The sequence below is a fragment of the Pocillopora damicornis genome, chromosome 9, assembly GCF_964200805.1.
Source record: "Pocillopora damicornis chromosome 9, jaPocDami1.2, whole genome shotgun sequence".
NCBI lineage: Eukaryota > Metazoa > Cnidaria > Anthozoa > Scleractinia > Pocilloporidae > Pocillopora > Pocillopora damicornis.
In genome coordinates, this window is record NC_142678.1 from 6,704,251 (window position 1) to 6,731,883 (window position 27,633).

Sequence of the window (27,633 nt, forward strand, 5' to 3'; positions counted from 1 at the left end):
TGATACTGTTGATGATAGACCTGATGAGGCTGGTATTGGTAAGAATGATCTTCCTGATGAAATTTTTGACGATGGTGATGACGCTAACATTGCACCCAATGATACAATTAATAACGAAGGTTTAAGTGAAAGCGTTGGTGCCGACAAAACTATTGACGACAAAGTTGTCAGTGATAATGCTGCTTCTGATGATACAATTTGTGAGGATGATGCTGGGGATAATTTTTGAACTGATAATAATATTGATAACGAAGATGAAGGAAAAACTGTTTCTGCTACCGGTGACAATGCTGCCGACGATGATGCTGTTATTGGCCTCACTACTCTTGATGACCACGATGTTGGAGAAACTTCTCCTCCTGGCAATGATAATGCTGACGACGATGATTTTGTTATTACTGTTGCCACGCTTGATACTATCGATGACGAGGATGTGGTAGAAACTGTTACAGCTTCTGGCGATAATGCTAATGACGATGATGTTGTTATTGGCGTTGCTACTTTTGACGCTACGGATAAGGAGGATGTTGAAGAAACTGGCGATGATGATGATGATGTTGTTGTCAGTGTCGCTTCCCTTAAAACTACTGATGCCGAAGAAGTTGGAGAAACTTTTTCTGCTGCTGACGATGATGCTAATGACGTGGATGTTGATAATAATTTTGCTGCTGATAGTACTTTTGATGATAATTTTGATGACGTTGATGCTGATCGTGATTAAAAAAAACAAAATAAAAAAAACCAAAAAAAAACCAAAAACATCAAGTAAAGTAAATTGTGATAAACAAACAAAGTCAAGACGGATAAATATTTTAAAGCATAACTTACTTTAAAAAAGTAGACATGAATTACTCAGTACAGGTGACTCAGAAAGTTAACAAAGTATAATTTATATCAACATGAGCCTTAAATACTATAGCTAAACTATATAGCTGTATTGTAAAAGACTAGGGAAGGGAATTTTGAATATTTATAATTCCATAATAACAGCATATCAAACTCATGGGGTACAAATAGTCTTAACACGAATATAGTGACCACGCCCACTTCAACACCCCACTCAAATCGAGTGTAATTTTCGAACATTTTACCATCGTGCGGATTCTCTACGGAAAAAGCACTCAATGTACCTCTGAAATATTAAACTACAATATTGTGGCTTTCTATGTCGCTAGTTTTCTAACTTGAAGGTAAAGTTTTTCCCTCGTCATTTTAACCTTTTCTCCGAGCGGTTGCGTGAAATTAACAAGGCGTTTTTGTTCAAAACACAACTGAACGAAGCGTCCCGGGCGATATCCCTTTTACGCAAGCGCAATTTAAAAATGTACCGCCAGAATCAAAAAGAGGAACAAATTTCCTTTGTTTTGATATGTAAAGTGTCGAACAAAAAGCAGATTTACCCTCGTCAAATGGCGTTTCAAAACAGCTGTATCTTCCTCCTTTTGATTTTTTCCTGTTTTGTGAGCGTGAAAGCAGTAGGAGAGGGATCGGGAAACTCAGAAATCGCTTCAGGAATTAATATGCCATTGTTTACTTACGAGATAAACAAGTAAGATTTTTGAAGTTCATCGCAGTATGAAGTCTAAATAAATGCCTTTTTTAAGCTTGTTCGCTGGATTTTTCGTAAAGTTCCCTGATTAATTTTCGTTTCAGCTTACTAATCTATACTATTTGAAAGCAAAGAAGTTTTCAGAGAAAACCATGAGTGGGTCCTTTCAATAATTGTAAACAAAGTGTTTGAGCAATCAGGTATACGAGGTATAATAATCAATAGCCATATATCAGAAGTCTTCAGAAAGAAAATATTCTGTTTTCAGAAAGCTGTTAAGAAAGCTAGTAATCGTGGCAATTAAATGCACTCTTAGCAATTTGGAAACGGGCCCTCAGTATCGATTTAAGGTGTATTACAACGAGGTTGATGTACATCAGCTTAAAGATGAGAACAGCCAGTTGAGGGGGGAAAATAAAATTAGAAGAATCGTTGGTACAGGAGAAGGCAAAGCGTCATTGCGAGTGGATAAAAAAGCCCGAGAAGCTCTCGAGAAAGCTGAGAAGAAAGGGGCCTTCTACAATAAAAAATTTATTCAGTTGGCCAAAAAAGTGATTAAAAATGGAAAAAAAGGTAGAGGCCCAGCTAAGAAGAAGTTTAATGACTATTCTAAGCACCATCAACAGAGAATTAAAAATCAACTGAAGGAGGAGTGTCAGACTACACTCTCCTTTCTTGGGCTGTACAATTTTGTTGCAACCAAAATTGAAGTCCTCAACACTGTGACTAATCAATATGAAACTTTCAATCTTGTTGGAGAGGGAGAGCTGACATTTACAGAGTCTGACCCAAAGGCCCTTAATAATGATGACATTGATAACATAAATATGTGGCTCTACCTCAAAGACAAATTCATTATTACAAATGAGGCCTGGCATGAAATTGCCATTAAGGCTAATGATCTCCCAATATATATTCTATCAAGTAGCGAATTAATGAGCTAAACAGTGAATGGAACTTGAAACCAACACCAGGAGATGCTAAAAGTGTGCAGTTAGGATTTGCAGAAAGCTTGCAAGAGCACATTGTTAGGCTTCAGAAGAATGGAGAAATCAATGATGGAGAAACTATTAAGATCAAGCTTAGTGGTGATGGTACAAATATTGGAAAGGGACTTACAGTTGTCAACTTCACTTTTACTATTCTCCATGAAAAGGATGTGGCAATGGGTGAGAAGGGAAATCATATACTTGCTGTTATAAAAACTACAGAGACATATGATAATCTGAGAGACAGCGTAGCAGACCTTCGAATGGAAATGTCAAACTTAAAGGAGATAAGTGCAAATAGCTGCACCGATAAAATTGAATACTTTTTAGGTGGAGATTTGAAATTTTTAGCAGTGGTATGTGGTTTAGGCAGGGCAAATGAGGATTATGCTTGTGTGTGGTGCAAGTATCCCAGGGAGCAACAGTGGGACACAAGCAAAACATGGTCAATTAATGACCCCAAATTTGGTGCTAGAACTGTTGCCGAAATAGCAAGGTTTTCCACTGGAAAGAAATTAAACTGTAAGGCACAACCATTATTTGATTTTATACCTATGGACCATGTCATCATAGATACATTACATTTTTTTTCTGAGGATTTCAGATGTTTTGATTGACTTGTTCATAAGAGAGCTGAGAAGAAGTGATGCTATTGAGAAAAAAAAAACCTCTGATGGATTCCCAAGAGATAAATATAAACACATGGCATGTTATGAGGAATTTATCAAAAGTATGGGAATCACTTTTAATTTTAGAATCAACAAAGAGAGCAAAAAGCTGGAATATAAAGATCTTACTGGACCAGAAAAGTTGAAAGTCTTTCAGAATATAAACATTCCGACCTATGCTTGTCCCTCATTGCAGTCAAAACAAAGACATACAAGTGATCTGGGCTAAATTTATGGACATAATTGGTGATTTAAAGCTAGATTTTACATCTGAAGAGGGTATTCTTGAACTGCAAAGAAATATCAAATCATGGTTTGAGCACTTTCTCAAAGTTTACCAAGCAAAAGATGTCACTCCCTACATGCATGCACTATGTTATCATGTTCCTGAGTTCCTGTCACTTTATCAGAACATAGCATATTACACACAGCAAGGCTTGGAAAAAATACAATAATAGAGCTTCTAAAGATTTCTTCAGATCCACAAATCACAAAGGGGTTGATGCCCTCAAACAACTGTTTCTGAAGAAAAACAGGATTCAGTTCCTGGAGGCAGCAGGTTATGAAAGGGTTAAGAACACCTACAACGATGAGCTTGTATTCAATGATTGGACTTCTTTGTCCCAACCAATACTTAATAGTTCCTGGAATTACATAGGCAAAATCTTCAGCTACATTTAAAATTCTTTCATCCTACTTCAGCCCCAGATATGAATCAAGCACCCTATTTGACTCCAATTGGTAAACCATCTTCCCTCTTTGAAGAACAACGGGCAAAACATTCCCAAGACCTTCCATGAAAACATCTTGGTCAACATTAAGGTCTATGTTTATATCAGGGTCCTCTCGCCGTCCAGACCAAAGCTTTTTCTTTATTTCACGAGCAAGTTGGCCATGGAACGATTCTTTTCTATCCTCTAGAGAGTTTTCTGAGGGAATGGACAGCTTTTCGCTGCGAACAAACGGAAAATATCCAAATCCTCTATCGGCCCTGAAGGGTGTCCATTCATCTAAGCATGTGCTATAGCCAACGTAATGAATTTTCAACCTCTCTTGTTGATTTTGTCAACCTCCCTGATCTCAATATCATACAGTTTTGTATCTTTCGATCGTGGATTCGCCTTTCTAACGGGGTTGTATGTTAAGTATTTATTGCAAAATCGCTTTACTTTTTTTATTTCCCTCTTTAGCCTGTCCGCCATTTTGAAAATTCGCAACGGAGAGCATGCGCATTACGTAGGATAAGTGGTCGCGTACACCTGGAACTGAGAAAAACAAATGTTCGTCGCGCTGGGGAAAGAGTTTGATATGACTATTTCCTGCTGGCTATTTGAATCCTTGTATCACGGAGAATTTCAGACTGTAAATTAGGTTTCTGTAGCTAAATTATTTTTTGCAAAACCAGATTATTGAAAATTTTAGTTTATCATTTCTTTAACAACTAACTTTCTTTTCGTGAGAAACGTTATCTTTAGCGTAACACACATTCAACAATTTCTAGCCACTACTAGGTTTTAGCTCGGTTCAATAAACATGCTGTTTCAAGACTACGTTTGCTTTAATTTTTTTTCTTTTAATACTTCTTGCTCTCTCGGAGTGCTTTTTCATGCCTAGAACCTCCCTGAGAGGGCAGGTCCAATTTTAAGGCCTTAACAAAGGCACTGCGTTGGGTTTTAGTTTCCGAGAGTGTTAGTTATTCGTGGGTTGAAGACTCAAAACGTTTAATGCAATCATTTTTTGAGTCAATAACTAAGCAACTTGCATTGATCAAAATTTGTTGAATGTTTAGATTTAGGGTTGTTGTTGTCTTTTTGTAATGTCTACTAGTTTTCCTGCTTTTGGAGTTTTGTGAACACCTTTTCTCCCCACATTTAAATATTGGAGGTGTTCCAATTGTATCTGTAGTTGAAACGTCATCGCAACAGATGGTTCGTTGCATGCTTTTAAGATCGCACTTGTAGCACGTACCGTGCTCAGGTAAACATACTGTGGATTTCTTACATCTTAAATTCTCGTTTTGATGGCTGTTGCCTATCGACGTGCAATTATGGTAGTTGTTATCCATATGACAGTGACATTCACATGAGCTGCCAGTCAGGTGAACCTTCAGCAAGCATGATGGGGAAGGATCTGTATCTTCTAAGGGCGCGTCTGAAACGGTATTGCTATGAGCTGAAAACACAATCATGAATCGCTTGAACAAAGGCAAAACAAAACAAGCTAAACTTGCGCTAGGTTGGCTTATGGTAGCCCCTAGTCCATCGGGTGCGCACAAAACAATTATTGTTCGAGTTTAAAAAGTTCAGGCTCACAGTGAAGTTTTTTGCATAGTAATCAAATATTATCTTGCTGTGTGGTAGTAACCGAGTACCTGGAAAGTTATTAAATACTCAGCGAGGATGTCAAAAAAGAAAACAGCCATCGAAATAATGAGAAATAGCGTTTGATGTTACTAAGAAATTAAGAACTTGGCAAAATGGCAATTAATACACAAATCAAACAAATCCATTTTGAAAAGCTAATGCTCTATAAGCACAAGTCGCGTTAGCACAGTATGAATGTAAAATTATGTTACCATGTGATTTTGTATAAGAGGACGGAGGACTACGGACGGCGCTCAATAAAAGTAACATGGAAAAAACAATAACTTATTAAAACAGTAGTGATGATGTTAAACAAATATTACAATAACAGCAAAAAACACGTCGAAAAATGTTCGGAAAGTTTTGAAGATTTTAGAAATATTTCATTCATCGAGCACTCACGTTTTATCTTTGATATTTCTTCCTCGTGAGCTCGTATGCCAGTTTCTTCCATTTATGTTCGTAAAAAAATTAAGGGCAGTTCATTAATTATCCATGTAGCCTTGGAGCTGGGGGTAGAGAAAGAATCAACTTCCTTCTCATGATCTGGTTTTAGCCTCTTTCATAATGTTAAGATTTCAGTTCGGAGAACAGGGGCAGAGTGAACAAAGTAATTTGCTTCGAGCTCCAGGGCTTAACAGTTATCTTTCATTTAGTAGTATTCCAAACTGACCGATAAACAGCTGTAGGTACCAGGTAAACAATTTCCAGTTAGCCGAGAACCTTTTGTAAAATAACAGTGAAACATTTTTTGCAATTTTCGAAATTTTCCGAACATTTTCCCACGAGCTTCTGGCAGGACTCCGTAGATTTTTCGACAAATTATGACGTCATCTTTAATCCGTCGCCCACCGTTTACGTCTTCATACAGATACCTAAAATTATAGTCTTTCCACAGACGTTTAAATTGTTTCATATTCCTCCTTTTTTAAAAATTTTTTTCGAGCCGGGATGTGCAAAGCAAGCGCCTGTGTTCAAGTTTGGTAATTTCCCGCAGTTTAAACCCTTTAAGCCCAAAGAATAAGCAATATTTCATTTCTCTGAAAAATAACAACACATTATCGCATCCACCCTTTGAACAACTGGGCACTGGATTAATTTGTTTTTGCGGTTTCATTCGGGCTGTGGTCTTCGAGAAATGACATAACCGGCTTATTAGCTCTGAAAGGATGGAAAGTCAAATCTATGGAATTCGACGTAACTTTTTTTCTCTCGCGAATCGTTAAAAAGGTGAAAGACAAAGACAAAGACAAAATAACAACAAACGAAAACAAAGAGGTTTACTTACTCAGCGCAAAAATTGCCAACAGGGATACACAAATTTCTTGGTAAAAAATTCCATTTAGCATCCTGACCAATCTTAGTTTAGGGTTTCACGTTATATCATCGAGTTTCTTTAGTTATCGATGAGTGAGCTCCTGAGCGGTATCCTTCCCAAGGATATAGAGCGATGTATATCTCTGGATCGACAATTGTCGTCGTACCGACAAAACACTGAAAACGTTTATTTATAACGGACCATTAAAAGCTAAGACTCTCAGCACCAGGTGTTAAGCATTGTTATGACCACAACAAAAGTAAATTTATCGGTTTAATAATTGCTGATGTTTTTCATCGTCAAAATGCAGAAAACACCTGTGCGCTTGTATAAATAAGGTTATAACTTTCTTCTATCATAATAAACTAAAAGTTTTAGCAACTGTTTCTTTAAACGATAACTATGTTATGCAAATGCCAGTATAATTAAAGTCTTCCATCTATTCAGAACAAAAAGAAGCGACATTAAAACATGATGTTTCGGCAACGACATGTCACCATTTTCTAAAATTACTATGAGTTTTAGTGACGTTATATTAGGAAAGGAAAGTGTGTTACCAAATTAGAATGATATGAGATGGAGTAAAACAAAGAAATGTACATAATTAGATGAACAATAGGCCATTTTACAGTTGTGTACTTAGTTGCCAAGCCTTTGATTTGGAATGAGGCTGAAGGTGACCTTGTTGTGATAGAGACCAGTATCTAGTTTGCATGATAACAAAGTAATTTGCATTTGAAAAGCAGCAAGGTTTGTATCATAACAAGGTCACCCTTAGCCTCATTCCTGTACAAAGGCTTGGCAACCAAGCACACAACTGTAAAATGGACTATTTCGCAGGAATGGAATTCAAAGTTCGTCTATTTTTCCTTATTGAAAGCATCTCATAAATAAGAGCCTCAAACTCTCCGCGACACTACTTTAGGATGGCAAATTGCTCGTGAGGATTGTTTGGTCTTCGATTGTGTTCGTCCTTCAGAGAGTTACTAATATTTGAGCTCCTCAATATGAGGGTATCGGTTCATGCATCCTATACAATTCGCATCATACCAATTACGTTTAAATTCATACACAACGCATTGTTGGTTTACCATTGAGGGTTTTGTTTCCGTGACGTTTGTCTATACCATTTCCTTTGATACGATTGGTCAAGACAAAACTAAGATAAATTAATGTGACCGAGAGAGGATTGAGACGAAGTTTTTCTTTGCTAGCTTTCTTGTGGCGGCCTGGTTTTTCTGCAAAGGAGACAGCAGAACAGAATTCAAAATCTCAGTGAACTTCATTTACCTTATTTCTGTTATTCATTTCTGTATTACTGTACTACAAATCTCTTTTGCGACAGACATGTCATCACTATTCTCGCGCCCCGCTATGTGTTGCACGTACATGTATTTTGCTCGCAGTGTTTTGTTATCAAATTCTATCCCTTTCCAATGAGATGTCTAAAATACACCTCATGGAAGGTAGTGACCCATGGAATAACATATTTTACTTCAATCTCATCTGAAATTTCCTCATGAATGTCAAAAGAAATGTCTCGTACCAAAAGTAGTAAGAATTTCAGTGGACACACTTCGACCAACTTTAGTCACCGGTTGTTTGTTTGCCGCTGGACTTAAAGGGTGCCCTCAAGCTTCCTCACACGAAGGCATTCTTTTCACGATGAAAAATCAGAGAGAGAAAATAACATTCGATGCCTTTCCGATGACATGTTGAAAAGACACCTTGTAGAAAGTAGCGACTGATGAAATAACATATTAACTTCAATGTCATCTGCAATTTCCTGGGATGAATTTCCTCAGAGTCCTGGTCGATATTATTTTAAATTAAACCGGAAGCTCAGTTTTTAATAAACTTTAATCAGACCGTCTTACTAGACAGTCCTTTATCATAAATTCGATAGACTGTTGTCAAAAAGGAGATAAGATCATCCATAAGCTGAAACGAAAAACAAAAGGACCTGTAGGAATACTGAAAAATCGATAGCTGGTAGAAGCCATGACGCCATAACGGCCTAAGACAACTTCAAAACAACCACAGCCGCGCACGCGGACTAAGCAAACGTCCACTCTACTACTTTTTTCATAAATGAGATGCACATATATGGAATTTTACCGTATTATTTTTTCTTTTTTCCGAAAAAGAATTACACATACCTTAAATTTACATGATATTGATAGCATGTTTGTCCTCAACCGTCCCAAATAAGTTATCGCAGTTCAACTTTGATTTGTGATTTCTCCCACACATTTCAATCGACGCCATTTAAACTGCTATTGACGCGAAGCTCTTTCTAAGCTATATAAATTAAACTGGTCCCAAGCTCCATAAATATCAGAGACAAAAGTACGGGGCTAAAATCTGGGGCTAGCCTAAGTGTTAAAAATAGGACCGTCGCGCCACGTTGCATGACGTCATAAAATAGACAAAACTGTCTATGGCCCAGACGGGTTGAGTTTATGTCTATCCTGGCTATGATATTTTCGTAGATCTATTACCTGAAGTGTGATGAGAAGAATGTGTGGATGTTGGCATGAAAATATAACAACTGACCTAAAAATTACGAACATTTTTGTGCACTAGCATAGAGTCGCTAGCTATCGTCTATATCCCATGACCCCAAATCTGGGTTTCGGCTGTTAATTTAGTTTCTTCCAAAGAGAGATCTTTCGTCCTGCTTCGACCTTGCGAATGAAAAAAAGTGTGGCTAGATTTCCGAAACAGACAATACTTCATTATGCATATTATTCTTTAAGAGAAAACATAGCGGAAACAACAGATTACATTTAAGGCCAGGGCTTTGTTATAAAACAGCATGGGGTTATAAATATAAGAAAAGCTTTCAAAACTGCAATTGAAAGCTTAGTCATTTGTCAAGTGAATGGTTCTCCCACATCATCCTCAGTCTTTCTCTCACTTAAGAAAGTATGTCGAATAGTGATGCAAGAACCATCAAATAGCAGTGCTGATAATGCATTAGCATGAACTGCGCTTGAAAAACTTCCCTGACTTCCTCTATTTCGTCAGACAGTCAAAATTTTGTTCAATGACTTCTCCTGTGAAGTTATTTTGAACCTGCTATTTGATTTCGGTAACGAAGTCAAGAAACATAAGACCATGAAACAGTTTTTGCAGTATAATAATGATCACAAATTTATATTAAACAAATGCAAAACTTAGTACTTTATTGACATTCAAATCAAGGCCCCTTTACGTTCCTACGGTTCATTTACTATAAATTTTAACTTCGTAAAATTACTCCATTGTGAACATTATTGCTTGGATAGTTTTATGTAGCTGAAGTTCCCATCAGTCTTTAAAACTGGGCCCTTGATAGACCTTGTTGTTCTGTTAAAAAACAAAAGAAAAATAATAGAAAAGATTGATAAGGAAAATAACAAAGAGCGAATAACCTTCTAGATATTTATTTCGCGAAGGAACTGTTAAACATTCGTTGAGAATCAGAGGCACTAACAAATGATCCGATACATCTGTTTTGCATTGTTAATGCCCAAGAACTTTGGGTAACCAATTGTGTATCAAAGCTGAGTTGGAATAAAATTTGTATTTGATGTTGTTTTTGTTCATAAATCCGCACAAAAGATAATCAAAGACAATTCTCTCAGATTATAAGAGTTCTTATACGTAGTCATCTCGACCAGTGACTGCACGGAAGTAGCAGCGGATACTATTTTTAAGTAGTTATATCTGCTTTCTGGTTAAAAACTGATTGAAGTGCTTAACCTTCGCTTCTAACCACGGCGACGACGTGAACCACTTCGGCGACGACGTGAACCACTTCGGCGGCGGCGACTGCTCCTAACGCCGAAAGGACGAGGACGAGGACGATAAAAACTGGGGTCTTCTTCATTGTCATAAGTATCTGGGTTAACATTTTCGTCAACCTCTGGTATTTTTTCAATAAAGTCATCGTCTAAAGCATTCCAATCCAAGTCACTAGAAAGGAGTAGAACATATTAATATTTTCAGGTTTTAATTTCCAGTAAAAACATCATTTCCGATAACAATTCGCGAGGCTTTCAAGCTATTTTTTCGGCTCCTTCCGCCTAAGGGGATTCCTCACTTTTGCACTGCGTATCCTGTACTGCCCATAAAAATTACGCAGTCAGTGGAATGAGCGCACACGCATTTCTCGAATACGGTATTGTATTATACTGTATGGACCAGGTAAAGAGGTACGATGGTCTTTAGCTCTTAAAAAAGCACGGTTGTGCATAATTTTGGTATACAATTTAACCCCCGTAATTTGGAGGAATCAAGGAGGCTCCATAGGGTTTTTTGATCGCGCTAGATCTGGTTGCGAAGATAGAGCGAGCTTTAGAAGTGTCAACACGCAAAACAAACATGGCGGCTCAAAACGATGGCATGGTTATTATTTGAAAAGGTGTGCTCATACAGTTCAATACAATACAGTTTTTATGTGATGGAATCTATAGTTTCCAGCCACTCGTAATATTCATGGGCCTTCTACGCCTGAAAAAAAGATGACAACCACAAAGAAAACACCGTGGGAAAGATTGCCAAAAGGCGACAGATTAGAAAGTCTACGCATGCTCAGATACCGATTTTGGCGAGGTTCTATTCCATTATGTAATGTTAGCGACAAAGAAAATAAGGATCTTTCGAGTAGGATTTATCGCCTTTGCAAATAGCAAGAAAACTGCCTTTGCAATACCTCTTTTTTTTTGGCTTTTAAATACTCAGCAGGACAATTTTCACAAATTGTGAAAATTTTGGTAGATTTCATCAAAACAAATTGAAGAAAATTAAAGGCAAAGCCAAACTATCGCTAGCGAGGGCTTCCCTTCGTAAAGCCTTAGATTAATAACGAAAGTCATTTTGATAATATTTACGAGAGCAAAAGATAGTCTGAACCTTGCTTTACGCTAGCGCGCGCTTAAACATTAAGAAAAAACCCCATGGAGCCTTCCTAAAAAAAAATTCGAAGGGACAAAAAAAAAAAAAAAAAAAAAGAAAGCGTTCACGAACAAGTTGAGTCGATGTCGTTCAAATTTGCGTGATTTTCACATAAATTATATATCAAACTGTTCCATACGCTCGATACTTTCTGCTTATCAAGTTTTTTAAGTGTTACTTTCAAAACCCTTGCTTCCAGCAGCAGCAAAATGTACCGTGAACCGATGAAATGACTGCGTGGTCAGTGCCAGTACAGGCACAAATGGGGTAAGTTTGACCCATTCTATCTTCTAAACAAGCTCAGTGACTTATCTTTTTAATTGCATATTGGTAAGGAACATCTGAGGAAAGTTTAAAAAAATTGTTCGATAACTGAAAGCAAGTGAATTTTAGGGATCTTATGACGTGGTGCATATTCGGGCAGAAAGCATTAAATATTATATTTAGGTGAACACAATCGGCAGTAGCAGTATGTCTCTCCCGGGAAAAAGGCGCCTGAAGAATGCATCATTTTTTATTTTGCTGTTATTTAGCCATTAAATTTTAATTTAGCTTTACGTCTGTTTACACCAAAAAACAAAAGCATGGAATTTCTAAATTAATTCTCATTTGAAATCATTACCTCAGAGGATATTCCCTCGCAAATTCACTCACAGCTTCCTTCACTGCCTCTTTGTTTTCTTCATCTTCATAATCAACAAAATATTCTGCCAAGCTGATAGTTAAAACCGATCCGAACGCAACTATAAGAAGAAATCTGTTCATGGTGAAGTCTACCTCGAAGCTGGCTCTCAACTACAGCTTCAAGTTGCATTACATACTTTTTCAACAGGAGCTAGAAGCGCATGGTCTCCATATCATACGGGCGTCATTATGTTCACGTAAATAGCTTAAGAGGCCTCTCTAAGTCGGTAAGTGCTCATCTTCACCAATATTCTAGATCGGAATGTAAGTAAAATCTTCTTTTACCGTTGCCGCTTTTCATCACTAAAATTTTTAAGAAAGTATATTCTAACGGAAACTGAAACACAACAGAAATCCTAACAAGCCTTAAAAAATTTCACTATAGTTATTTGGGTTAAGTGATTATCTCAAAGACGCCTTGAACTAAGAAGCATTATTACGGCAAGAGAAAACTTCTTTTCTCTCTCGCCAAGTTTTCTTTTTTTATCATAATTCAAGATGATCAGTCAAAACACTTGGTTATCTTGATCGTATTGGGGGAGTTTCTTTCCTTGAGTATACATACCATATCGCAAATAGGAAGGGGAAGTAAACAGACCCAGGGTCCGTTCCTCGAAGTTACCAGGACTTTAGAGAAACGGGGTTCCATTCCCTAATTGGCTCCATTTTGCATCGCATTTCTTCATAAGATTGTAATCAAATCATACCTCGCTATGTCGCAGGATTACTGAAGGGATCATATGGTCAATACTGGCAATTGTGAAGCGACGCCCGACTCAATATGGCGGCACACATAAATTTCCATTTTTAAAATAGGCGGTATTTGTTTCGAATTGTCTGCTTACAGTAATCGCTTTAAAACCTTCGTGTGAACAAATCTTAAACTTAAAAGATCGTTTGCAATAGTTTGATGAACAATTTTTCATACACTAGTGAATATTTTCTTTGAAAGCGACTCGTTTCGACCTATTCTGGTAATAAGTCAACACTGGGAAGCTCTAAAGTGTCCGTATTCGTTTTGCTTGCAATATAATCTATAAACAATAAAAAAAAAATGGCAAGAGAACCGGTTGTGGGTAGGAATTCAATTAATATGTTCTTCCCTGCGGCGGGATATGAATAAAACTGAACACCTACATTGAAAATATATTGTTATAATCGGTATATTCTAACAAAGACAATAGTAAGACCTAGAAGTGTTTTGATCTGGAGACTAAATGTTGAAGGCTCCAAAATGTCGATACAATTACGCATTTCCTAATTTAGGCGCTTACGTATCAACATTAGTTTATCATTAGAGTCAAATAAAGAGATATCGTAAGTTTATATTTGGATATCGTGATAAGACTTAAATAAATTGATTTCAATCCTAGTTAAAAACATTTTGAAAAGGATACATTCCTCTTTTCTCCCCTCCCAATTTAAACACAAGAGAGAGGATCACATTTGTCGTTTATTGCTTACGTTTTCAAATAAGATTTATCATACAATCGAACTCATCGGCTTGAAAGTCGGAAAAAAAAAATATTTCTTAAGTTCATTTATTGAAAAAACATTGGTAAAATAAAAAAAAAAAAGAATACAAGATAGAAAAGTTCAGTTCCGGTCGCCAGGGAAAGAAACATGATATTTGCTTTGTCAGGAGGTTAGGTAAAAGGGAAAATAAAAACAAAACAAGAACTTCACTTCAAGAGGATCCAAACCACAGACATTCGAATTTAGATTTCAGTGCCATACTGTTGAAGTACAGAGAATGTTAGGTGTTTGGTACAATTGTATGAGGGGCGCCTGATTAGAAAAGAAATCCAATTCCAGCATCTTTATTTTCCTATTCATGCAAGATGCTCTTGACTTGTTTCGGCATCGCGAAATCTAGAGATTTTTTTCTTTGTCCTACGTTCGAGAAAAAAAAGTAGTAACACTAGTTGTTATTTGAAATGTGATAATACTTATGACACATAACGTGTTTCATTTTATTCTACATGCTATATCTTTTACCACCAAACAATACAAATCTCATTTCACATCGGCGAACATATATTGAATAGGGTGTATCCTCTTTTTGTGAAAATCGTAACAAATAATGCAAGACTTCTCACATTCCTCACCTTTTCTTGTTAAAAGCTTCTGGTAAGAATCAAGCTCATAGAAATAGTTCCGATGATCAAAATTGACGTGAAAGGTTCTGCAAAAATGGAGAGCTCTCAATGGTTTACTTATGCTTGGAAAGTTTTGGGGGAGTGTCGCACGACATCCCAAAGAACGTCTCAGAAAACAAGACCCTACTTTTGAACCCCAAGAATATTCAATTAGTCTGAAAAGTGTTGTTTTTTTTGTTTCTGTTTTTGTTTTTGTTCTTTTTTTCGGAAAAGAGTTGCCAAACGGTACGATTTTTGTTAAACTTACAATTGAAAGTTGTTCACATCAGATGCGCGCGGACAACACAATTCTAACGAGCGCAATACACCTCGTTGTGCTCAACGTGGTGGCAAAAGGTGTTTACTCGTATCAATAACTTCTCAAAAACAAAGCTACCCTACGTATTGAAGCAGTGTTAAAATAGCATTATAGCGTGATACTTTGGTTGAAAATAAAATATCTTTCTATTTGAAAAGGCGGTTGTCGTAAATAAACATTTTATTTCTGAATTAACAAAAGCGGTGCATACATATCAACACTAAGAAAATAATTTCATCCGAAATTTACACTTCTCCTTATGCTCAATATTGCGGCGAGGAAATCTTTGGTTGTGTGAATAATTTGGAGTATATGTAACATTTGATGGGCAATGAAAGTGTGCATTGATGGTTATGTCGCACAGTCAACGGCCTGAACGTAGTTGATGAAGTTTATCGTGTTCTTTGATCGATCGTGAAATACTTCATGAAAAGGACTGTTGTCGATCGTAAAAACTAACGTTTTGCGAGTTGGGGGCCGAAGCCATAATCAGGGTCAATAGTATCTTTTTATCATTTTACCCGTGAAAACATAAAGTAATCAAAGGGATCGGGGACAAAGTAGATTTTGATCTCGACAAAAAGCTTAATTAATAGGCCAAGGTCAATGAATTTGGGAAGAATTTGTTTCCGGCTTATTAAGGGTATTAAGGGTAAGTTTTAGTGGATGGACCAATGTTTTAGAAGACCGGAGCATTTGCGCCGATTCTAAAAGGATTAACTTATTCATCAGGATTTCGGTCCTCGTCGTTCCTGATTAGCGTCAAAATTTCAATTTTAAAATCTTCAACTCAGAGATACCCGAAGGGATAAATGTGCCAAAGCATTAAGCAAATACTGTCCTGGTATTGTCAGCCACTCTTTAAAATTGCGCTCATCTCTACCGACTCCTTCATTTGATTGTTCCATGATAAAGTTTATCGCCTGGACGCGATTATTTTAAGTTAATCGTGGTGGCCGAAATATTCCCGAACATTGCAAGTGTATCAGGACCTGTAGGAAAAATCCAGTATTTCTATTAAGTAAATGAATATAAATTGCCGAAAAAAAAAATAGAATCACTTTTAAAGTGATAAACAGGCCAGAAATTTTGATACATTTGTTCAGTCACTTTCTTTTTTAATTCTTTCTGGAAGTGAATTGTCATAATTACACTGCCTATATCAGGAAAAATATATAACTTCAACCCTTCCATTGTTCTCGTGTCATAAAAGTTAAGAAGTTTCGAACAATTTCACTTTACTTTACTAAGGTAAATGAATGTGAAGGCATTATATTTCCGCATCATAATCAAGAGTACTAATTGCAATAAGTGTTTTGAACGCCTATTGGAACAAAGACGATATAACAACTAAAAATATAACAGAGTAATCTCTGTGCAGTTAAATGTTTGCGTAAATCTATCAGTAAAGTGACCTCATACGATCTTACATAAACAACGGGTTCTAATAGGAGAAAGAAAAAACACTTCAGATACATATGTCAATGACTAAATATAGTTTTTATCATGGCGGCCTTTGCAATGGCTAAAACATTTAAGAAACATTGGATTAGAATATTTATTTAGAAGTGTTATTCTTCTCTTTATCTTTTCCCAATAAACTGATCGGTTACAAGAGGCGAGTGAATTGTATAAATAATGATCTTAGTGCAGCTGTGGAAATGTTTTGGTTTTTTTCGTCATCGCAGCCGGTTTCATCAGGTTACAAATAGTATCATACAGGGTTACATACCAAACTGAAGTATTGGTTAACAAGACTCAGTCTGATTGAGCACTTTATCTGTTGAAAAATAAGGCTCGGAACCTGATCACGCAATATGGAAATTACTCACTTGTATTTACTATCAAAAGAATATAAAATGCACTGTACACCCGGTGAATGATCCAGAGGCACGGAGGTCTTCGCCATGAACAGATTTCTCCTTATCGCCGTTTCTGGATCGGTTCTTGCTATCTCCTTGGTATTGAGTATGACTGATTATGGAGAAGAAGAGAACACAGCAATCTGGAAAGAAACGTTAAGGTACTAAGTTTAAAAGAGGAGTTAATTGTAGATATCTTATCCTTTACTTCGTACAAATTGTAGAGCCCTTTTTGCCCAAATGAAGTTTGATTTTACTAGTTTGACAAAAAGTACCCTAACGAACCTATCTATTTACTGTGGGGCACTCAATACTTGTCTCCAATCCGTAAGACTATTTTTGTTACTGGACTATATGAAATAATACACAATGGTGGCATTTAGAACTGGGCGTCTGTCTGTACCAGATGATGTGATGAATTTGTCCCAGTTTCCACACATGCTCCAAATGGACTATATTCGTTACGCTAATCTAATTCCAAAGTAACTGAGTGATTAAGTTTTTGAGATGATTTTTTTGCTACGGTTACAGAAACAATATTTAATGTTTCCATTAAATAAAGCGTACCTCGGGAAATCCTCACCTTTGCGATTAAAGATATTCATTATACATACACTCTACGCTCAGTACCCTACATTATGCTGTTGATTATCAAATTTTTCTTTTATCACTATTAGTTTATTATTATTATTATCATTATTACTATTATTATCATTATTTCAACAGATTTATCAGCAGAGTCCAAACTCGATAACTAATAGACACCTTCAATCAAGAAAATCTATCTCTGCAGAATACATTGCTATCATAAAGTAAAACTTTTAGAGATCAGCTTATATAGATATGTCATAGAATAAAAATTACAGTGATTTCTCTTACTCTGATGTGAATTTGGCTTAAAAATATAAGCCATAAACAAGAAATTTGCCTCGCTCCCTTGTGTGCTTAGTGGTGGTGAGCTATATTCTTCTTTTCCAGACGTTTTGACTCCTTCTAATAAAAAAAAATCAGTGTTTATAATCAGTCATTAAAAAAAAAAAAAAAAATAGTAATGATAAATTCACGCACTCAACGCTTTTGACATTGCTGCTTCTTGCAGAACGCAGGATGCTCTTAACCTATCTCAGCAGCGTGAAATGTTAAGATTTCCCATGTTCGAGAAAAAAAAAGTGTTAGCAATAGTTTTTTTGAATACGATAATACTTGAGGCACATGTGACCACATGTAACGTGTTTTACTTCATTTTGCGTATTGTACCTTTTACCACCAAGTAAAACAAATCTCGTTTAACATCAGCCAAGATATATAGAATAAAATGTATTCGCTCATTGTGAACATCGATAATAGACAATACAAGACTTTCCACATTCCTCAACTGTTCTTGATAAAAGCTCCTGGTAAGAATCAAGCTCATAGAAATCTGAACATAGAACTTACAAGAACGATGGAAAGTATCTCGAAGCGCTACCTTCTGAATTTGCTAATTTCCAGACGCGGAATACGATAAAAGAAAGAAAGGAAATTGGAATAGTCTTGATGAGCAAAATTGGCGTTAAACGTTCTTCGAGAATGAAAGGCTCTCCGTAGTTTGCTTATCCTTGGAAAGTTTTAAGGGAGTGTTGCATGACATCCCAAAGAACGTCTAAGACCACAAAAACCCTACAATTGAACCCCAAGAAAACTCGTTAAAACTGAAAAGTGTCAGAAAATTTGTTATTGCTTAGGGTTTTTTTTTTATTTCTCTGGAAAAGAGCTGCAAAACGATCCGATCGAAAATTGCATATATCAGATACGCAAACAACACAAACTTAACGAGGGCAATACACCTCGTAGATAAACTGCTAAACAACCAAATTTAGAATCACTCTAGATAATAAGGGAAAAAGGAAATTGCTACTTCAAAGCCGGTGCTCTATTTAACACCCAGTGTCGAGAAGTAAATTGTCCCCATTGCACTAGTGTTTTAAAAATGCAATTTAAACATTCATGAACGCTAAGATGAAAAAATAAATAAATAAATAAATAAAGCTTACTTATATTCGCAATTTGACAAAGAGTTGCTAAAAGTTTTTTGACTGACGGACTGAACGTTGAGGGCTACAAAGGGGCGAGAGTGATTGTAAATAACACATATAAGGCATTATAATGTAAGGTGAGTGCGTAAATAGAATTAGTTTACAATTGTACATCAGTCTTTTTATAATATCATCCATTTTGAAAAGACACATGTACACGCAATGACATTTTTTTTCATCTGGTGACTATCACCATAACATTTTATTATCCAGCTTACCTGAAGTATTTAGAGTAATCATAACGCACGAGTCGAGTTTGAATATCCTGCGATATTGTACGGGTTACAGTCGATCATTTTGTACTGTAAAAATTCAGTCCGATATCCAAGCGTTATGCAGTACCTGTCACAAACTGCTTCTCTATTTGCTTTGCTTTCCCTGCATTGTGATATGCCTAAAATAAGTAGTCAGATAATGAATACGTTTTAAAAGTTTTGGGGTGAAGAGTCGCTGAGTAACGTTACACGTTCTTTGGGTTATTAAAAATACGTTGTAAAGGAAGAAATGCTTCGACGCTGATTTATTCCATCCTTATTTATTAATGAAGGCTGACCGACTAAACTGCGTCGAGATTTGAACTTTATTGGTGAAATATTTGATAGCTGCTTGTTGCTTTCCCTCCCCCTCCTTCTCCTTATTGCAGCAAAGGGTGTCAACACGGACCTCCAAGAGGCCGTGTTTTCATTTTCTTTTGACATAAAACCTCTTGCTTCAATTAACAGGGAACTTTTTTGAAACTCCTTTATTTCCTCTAATCTTAAATTTACTTAAACTTATTATTAATATTAAAACTGACAATTTATTATCAAGTTCACATTATTAACTCAATATTTTACCGGGGGAAAAAATGAAGGGCCGCCTTAGAAGAAGCAAACTATACTCTTAAACTTTTTTTCATTCTTTTGCATTTTCTAAGAATTGCGCGTTCATACAAATCCAATATATTAAAAAATAATGCGTTATACTTGCTTTCTAATTCAATTATCATTAAAAATAGTACATATGGGATTTAAAGGCCAATAAACGTGTGCAACGATGCGTACATCGTAAGGTATATGGCCTGAACACACATATGGGAGAAACAGTTCATTTAACAATAAAAATAATTTATTAACTTATATTGCGCGTGTTGCATATGCAGATGTTCACACGCGCATTATATTATAATAATCTTACAGCACAGTCTTAACAATCATTACAATCTTTACAATACTGATTATTGAAAGTAAAGCATTTACAATCTTAACAATTTTTATAATCATTAAAATCTCTACAAATGTGATATTATTAAAGCTATGGTATTTATAATCATTACAATCTTTATAATCATTAAAATCTTAATTATCATAATATTATTAGACCGATGGCATTTAAAGCAGATAGGCTTTCCTAAACAGGTGAGTTTTAAGAAGACGCTTAAAAATATGTACAGTATTGGCATAACGTATGTAAATTTTGTGGTGTGATCGATCGTAAGAGTGCGACTGTTGTAGAACGTACAAACTGACGATTGGACAACTTAAGCGGAAGTGCATAATCAAAGAATGACCAAAGGCGATCGGAGACGAACATAGATCTGTTTTTAATTCTTGACAAAAAACTTCACTTTTCGTGCCAAATGAAAAGTCGAGGAGATTGATTTTCCGCGATATGCTTTAAGATTGATAACAAGTGTACTGACTGACAGACTGGACGCCTAAAGCATTCTCGCCGAGGCTGAGAGAGGTTCATTTCTTCAGAATGTCGCCCTCTTCTGTTATTTATCAGAACTGACTTCTTTGAATTCTTGAAATCAGAGATGCCCGGAAGAAGAGATCTGCTAAAACATGATGCAAACGTGGGCGTGATATTGTTAACTACTTTGAGAAAGTGCGCCCATGAATATTAACGTCTCAGGTAAATTCGTGATTTGCCATTACATATAGCTTGCAGTACTGTAAAAGAAATTCAGACAACTACAATGAATGATATTTTTCAATACTGTGGAAACACACTTTATCGCTAAAGCAGACTCTTGGATAATTGCGTGGCATCTGTACACGTTAGTCTTTACTTTGTCAGAAGACCAGTATATCAATTTTACCCAAATCAATTATTTCTTCAGGCAAACATTTATGTTGTATTTATGTTGTATGAATGAATATTCACTTCTCCATGTCTATAATGTTCGATAAGAAAAGTTTGATCATGTAACACCCACATTTGATACAACATTTGAAGATTACTTGCGAGACCGAGTCCAGAATTGCAAATCTCTATTTCGAGCGGGGATGGCAACTATAATTTTTCAATTGCTTGTTCCACGCTAAAGTTTATTGCTCGAAGGCGATTGTTTTACTTTCATTTAAATATCGCGGTGGGAGGAAAATTCCTGAACATTGCAAGCATATTAGGACCTAATAAAAAATCAGTAGTCCAATCAGGAGCTGAAATATATGAGGTGCATGTGTGCGTGAAAACGTTTCCTTCAATTTGTGTCTTTGGGAAGTCTTTCCACCTTGATTCTTGTGTTGACAATAATGATTCTAGACTTGTGTAATATTCCTTCGAACAAAACAAAAATGGAATCGTGGCTGGTACAATACAAACCGTCTATAAATTTCTCAAACAACCAAATTTAGAAACACTTTAATAACGATAAACAATGGATATATGTAGCAGCAATTCTCCAATGTCAGCCTCATTTAGCGCTCTCGTAAAGTGAAATGCCATTATTACTCTTAATATTTCGGGGAAAATGTAACTTTGTAGCTTGCATCGTTCTTGTGTCACGCACTTTAGGAAATTTTGATAACATGGCCGATCAGAGAACAGGTTTTTTTCTAACACTTCTTTTTTACGCTAAGATGACTAAATGTTTAAGGTGTTATATTTCCGCATCATAATCAAGTGTGAGTGCAAGAAGTGTTTTGATCGCCTACGAGCACAAATAGAAGGCAGCAATTATAAATAGCAGTAAAATGACGTCTTGCCTGCTTACATAAACACCTGAATCTTATGGAAGAGAAAGAAGGAAAAAAAAAGATACATACGTCAATGGACAAATATAGTTTTCATGATGGAGCCTTTATAAAAGCCAGAACATCGAAGGTGAATTGGATGCAGAAGAGTAATTATTTTCTTTTTCTTTTCCCAATAAACTGATCTGATTTAAGAAACGAGTGAAATGTATAAATAATGCTCATAGCGCACCTGTAGAGGTGTTTTGGGTTATTTTGTCCTCGAAGCCGGTTACATCAGGTTATAAAACATTATCAGGCCCACATACCAAACTTAGACATTAGTGAACAGGACTAATCAAGCTCTTCATCTGTTGATAGAGAAAGCTCTTAGAACCCGAAAACAATATGAAGATCAATCACTTTTACTTAGTATCCAAGGATACGAAATGCACCGTGCACCACGGCGTACGAGACTCCTGCTCATCAAAATACGACACAAAGAAAACAAAGGCGTTAACAATTATCATTAACATTTATTGATATCCCAATTTTAGCAAAAGAAAGCTGACAGACTAAATTGGAGCGAGAATCGAACTTGATTGGAGAAATCATAGTTGGTCTCGCTTATATTTTTCATTTCCTCCTCCTTCGTTTCGTTGCAGAGTAGTGTGTTAGCGTGGTACATGAAAGAGCCATGTCTTCATTTTCTCTTAGAGATTGGAAGTCGAGATACATAATCAGAGTTACCAGGAGCCCATTACCCAGAGCCTCCATACCAACTGTACCCTTGAGTCAACCCTGTCCCGTATCTTTTTGCTTTTTAGAACTGATATGTGGGGGGGGGGGGGGGGGGGTTCTTTAATTTCCCGCGAAAACATCAATTTCCGCGCTTTTCGGATAATGGGCTACTGAAGTTACTAAGTATCTTTATATTGTCATTACCATCATGAAATATAAAGGACCAAAGGTAACCGGCGCCAAAAATAGATCTGTTTCTTCTAACCCTCGACACAAAGTTTCGTTTTCAGGCCAAGGTGATCGTGACTGAATAGTTGAGGAAATTTTTTTTTTCACGCCATATGCTTAAGGCTGGGAGAATTGGTTTATTTTTCAGAATGGCGTCCTCTTCTGTTATTAGTTTGAAGCCTTGATTTAGAGATATCCGAACGCAGAAATCTGCCTAAGCACGACGCAAATGTGGACGTGACACTATTAAGCATTGTAAAATAGTGCACTCATATCTGGGGACTCCTCAAATAATATTATGTTCGTGTTTTGCTGTTGCACACTCTAATAAAAAACACATATATATAAGAATAAACATAGGAAAATAGAAGTCTTTCTGATACTAGTTGAAGGTATAAAATGAATTTATACTTTACATTATTTCAGCCGATAACATGACATCACCTTTGTTATTGACACGGTCTGTTTTAAGAAACGAGCGAAATTTTTGGTATGAGTATCTTAAGATTTTAGAACAGACATTAAGTTTAAACAACCCAATATCGCGTAATTTACAGAACTTCTTTTGGGTCGAAGCGATTATGTCCTCACGGTTTGTTGCATCAAAATAACAAAATTCGATACTGGTAAAAAAGGGAACTCTTGATCTCTTGAGTAGGCTCCTCTTACACGATTACGCAATATGGAAATAACCTTCTTTTTCTTGTTATAAGAGGGTACAAAATGTACCGTGCACCTAACCGTACGACCCAGAAGAAAGGAGGACTTCGCCATGAGCAGGTTCCTCCTTATCGCTGTGTATGGATCGACTATTGCTATCGCTTTAGCTTTTACTTTTGCTGAGTATGGAAACGAAGGGAAAACGAAAGTCCGGAAAAAGTATATGGATGACTTTGAACCAGAATTTGAAGATGCTTTAAGGTACTAAATTTAAACGAGAAGTTCAGTTTAAATTGGCATTTTATCAACACAAATTTTAAAAGCGTACAGGTAAGAAGAAATCTCCGCCCCGTCGAATTTGACTTCAACCGGGATCAAAAAAAAAAAAAAAAGGGGGAAAAAAAAAAAGCTCTAAGAAGCTATATGATATTTGGAGAACTAAGATAGTTTAACTTTATTGGCAACTTAGTTAGTTCTATCAGTGAATAAGATATGGTTAAATAGTCTTCCTTATAATTTGTCATTCTTTGTGTGGCAGCTAACTTGGTTAGCTGATGTATTGTGTATGTTTAGTGAACTTGTTGCGAACATCTAGCGAAAACAGTGATTCATTATTTTCCCCAAAAACTATGCTTATTTGAGAGTTGCCTCCCGCCTTAGATGAAGCTTCGACAGTGCAAGTCTGGAGGCGGTGATATCTAGGCCACAGGAAGGTGATATTGCTGAGCTGGAACGATATATCGCTCAGTGTACATGATATACCGTTGAGAGATATGTATATATATATATATATATGTATATATATATATATCATTCCAACTGAAACGTTTTCAAATATTGCCTATATATCGGGATTATCGCAACAATCGGCAATATTATCGTTTGCTTTTTTTGCGCAGTACTGTAATGTTACAAAAAGGTGGCGTTTGAACTGAGTGACTAGCTGAGTTGTCTTTATGATAGAGTGAAGTTGAAATTACTCGGGCTTCATATGAACCAGTCTTTTTTTAATAGCTGAAAGGGATGCAACAGCTACAAGAGATTATTAACTGTCAGTAATCACTTTGCAGCTTAATATGTCAATGTACAAAGCTTATTGTATTTTTTTTTTTCATTTGAAGTGACTTGAATTGGAATGTTGAAGATGGTAGCTTCTATAAAAACGAACCAGAAGCCGATATCGATGATGAAAAAGACGATAACGAAAGCGAAGAAAGCGATGTTTTGGATTTAGAGAAGAGATCACCAGGCCCCAAATTGCGGAAAGGGCGCCCCGGCGGGTTTCTCCGACGTCCAGGAGGACGCTCAGGAGGACGTCCAGGAAGACGCTCAGGAGGACGTCCAGGAGGACACTCAGGAGGACGTCCAGGAGGACGCTCAGGAGGACGTCCAGGAGGACGCTCAGGAGGACGCTCAGGAGGACGCTCAGGAGGAAGATCCGGGAGAGGAAGGCGCGGGAGAGGAAAGCGCGGAAGAAGGTGGCGTCCAGCAGTACGTCCCCCGTTACGCAACCATGGAGGAGTACGCCGTGGGGGCAAAAAAGGCAAAAGGAAGTCAAACAATTGATATCCATACGGTCAGTACGTGTTAAGTCCTCTGCTTCTAAGTAACATCCCTTCAAAATATAATAGTCGATTGAGCAGGGGTGGAACTTTGTTGAGGTTGCTTTCCTCTCACAAGATTGGTCTTGGTTTGATTAGCTTACCCAGTGTCACATTTTGATGCAGTTTGTTCCCGTTTCTGTTACGTATTCCGATAGATTTTACACTGGGTTCAGTGGTTTTCGTAGTCCCACCCTCCCCCCCCCCCCCCCCCCCCAGCCCCCTACCTTCTACTAACAAACTGGGCCTTATTAAATGCATGGTTTCAAGCGACTTGGTATTTTTGGCTGTTTCTCGTTATACGGTTGCACAAGCAATAATAAGTTCTATATTACTGAATAAAATGTATTTATGGGTTATCCTCACCTTCGCGATTAGAGACATTCATTTTACATACACTGTACACCAGGGGACCCTACATTGTCCTTTTTTATTAATTGATTTGTCTTTCATTAATATTGGATCTTTTTATATCAACAGATTTATGGAGACTGTCCAAACTCGAAGACTAAAAGAAAAATTTAATTTTGAAATCCTTCTCTGCAGTAATGCGTGGCTAGGACAAAGAAATACTTTTTAGACCCAACCTAAGCTTAAAAATATTTTTGCTTTCATTATATTAGACCATTTTCTCTCACAGTAATGTATGCCATTCCTCCATAAATTTGGTTTACAAACATAAAAAATAAACAAGAAACGTGATTCACGTGTTTTTGTGCTCAATAGGATGAAGCTTTCCTTTCCTTTTTCAAGCGTATTGACCCCTAGTATCGAAGTCGTTTTCCTACACGGTCGGACAAGGTGTCATCACTTAACTGCAACAAAATTTATTTGTATACTTACTAAATTAATTAAGATCAGTTATTTAAAAGATAAAATGAAAGTAATGATATCTGAAATAATAAGGAAAAAAAAAGGAAAATTTCAAAGCGGGTCATTTGGGAGAAAAAACATATTAATTGCTTTGTCAGGAGGGTAGGTATAAGGAAAAAAAATTAAAACATTAAAAAAAAGCTTGAATTTCCTCCAAAGGATTCGAACTACAGATATTCGAATTTTAAATTTCAATGACACACTGTTGAATTATAGAGAGCGTTATGTGCTGGCTCAAATGTATGAGGGGTTCCTAATTTGAAAAAAACTCCACCATCTTTTTTTTCGTATTCATGCAGGATGCTCTTGACCTATTTCGGCAGCGCGAAATCTGGAGAATTTTTCTTTGTCTCACGTTCGAGATAAAAATTAGTTAAGCTAATTGTTATTTGAAATATGATAATATTTGCGAGACATACAACGTGGTTCACATCATTCTACATATGATATCTTTTACCACTAAACAATACAAATCTCATTTCACATCAGCGAAGATATATAGAATAAAATGTATCCTATCATTGTGAATATTGATAACAATCTGATAAAAATCTGATTGGTTCTCTACCCGGTCAGTATTTTCCTATCTCTGCCCACGGGTAGCGGTAACGTTTTCGTGAGTCGCCGATTACATCCTTACTTTCGTTGCCATTTTCCATAAATATATCTCGTTTTTCCAGCTGGGCAGTATTTTTAAGCAAAGACGTCGGTCACTTATTAATTCTCTCTTTTCTCTCTCTCAAATCACCTTGGTTGACAGAAAAAATATTGGTTTCAAAATGAATTTGTATAAGCAATGGTCTGCAGTTAATTTTAATCGTTCACAAAAAGCACCTAGAAAGTTATAACGTGAGGTATTAGTTACAGTTGAACTAATAGAACTTTCCTTCATTAAGCATCTGAATTTTCTCAAAAAAAATTTTTCGCAATGAAAGGGCCAGCAAAGTTGTAATTTCAGTTCTACAACAAATATACGCTCTCGGTGAGTCTTTCCAAGTCCGTTCAATTTGGACATTTGAACCGTAAATTGCACAACAGAAACTGAAAAAATTTAATGAGAAAAGGCCGCATTAAGTCCCCTTGTCTCGTTCGAGTGTATCTTTTGAATTTACTGAGTTTTTGTGAAGGAAAGACCAGATTTACACACGCCATTGCAGCAAACAAACGAGCAAACTCTCACAACTTCAAAGTAAAAAAATTTGAATTTACTTACAATTAATTTCCTCGTCGTTTTCTAAGTGAACAGAGGTAAATCTTCGTACATGAATCAATCGTTGATGAGAATGAAAAATAGTTTCCTTAAGACTATTGACTTTTTTTGAAGAAAACATTGTCGTAACAGTCCTTGCCAAACTAGTTTCGCTGTTTTTCAAAAGTGTAGACGCGCCTTTTTTTTCTTACGTGGTCTCTAAATTGAAATGACTCAGATTGTGACAGATACTGGTAAAAATAATGTTTTAAACTTTGTTTGGAAGGCTTTTAAATCACCTTTATCATTACGCGAATGAAAACGTCCCGGTGAAGCATCTCTCTTTAATTTGCATTACTTCTATTTTAACTACCATTTATAATAAAGTTCGGATATAACGCGCGCTGTTATTGGCTGAGAGAGCGTGCTCTATGAGAGTATAGAGCATAGAGCTTGCGCTGTCACGCCATCTGCCAATTCTTAACCTGGCGGACCA

At 36.5% G+C, this 27,633-nt stretch overlaps 2 protein-coding genes across 3 annotated transcripts; one reads left to right on the forward strand and one right to left on the reverse strand.

Moving 5' to 3' along the window:
• Positions 1 to 10,016: 10,016 nt before the first annotated feature.
• Positions 10,017 to 12,702, reverse strand: LOC149039864 (uncharacterized). The gene is made up of 3 exons (XM_089181742.1): positions 12,451 to 12,702; positions 10,635 to 10,847; positions 10,017 to 10,238 (listed from the first exon to the last, which is right to left on the reverse strand). Exons 1-2 carry the CDS (start codon positions 12,591 to 12,593, stop codon positions 10,643 to 10,645), a joined length of 348 nt encoding a protein of 115 aa, XP_089037868.1. The 5' UTR covers positions 12,594 to 12,702; the 3' UTR covers positions 10,017 to 10,238; positions 10,635 to 10,642.
• A 4,162-nt stretch (positions 12,703 to 16,864) lies between these two features.
• LOC149039865 (uncharacterized) lies at positions 16,865 to 25,798 on the forward strand. 2 transcript variants are annotated; one of them, XM_089181763.1, is made up of 3 exons: positions 16,865 to 16,992; positions 24,596 to 25,050; positions 25,556 to 25,798. In XM_089181763.1, the coding sequence occupies exons 1-2, from the start codon at positions 16,877 to 16,879 to the stop codon at positions 25,038 to 25,040; spliced, it is 561 nt and encodes a 186-aa protein (XP_089037889.1). In that variant the 5' UTR covers positions 16,865 to 16,876; the 3' UTR covers positions 25,041 to 25,050; positions 25,556 to 25,798. The 2 variants fall into 2 exon arrangements, with proteins under 2 accessions (XP_089037889.1, XP_089037888.1); XM_089181762.1 differs by lacking the exon at positions 16,865 to 16,992 and adding an exon at positions 23,523 to 23,735.
• The last annotated feature ends 1,835 nt before the right edge of the window (positions 25,799 to 27,633 follow it).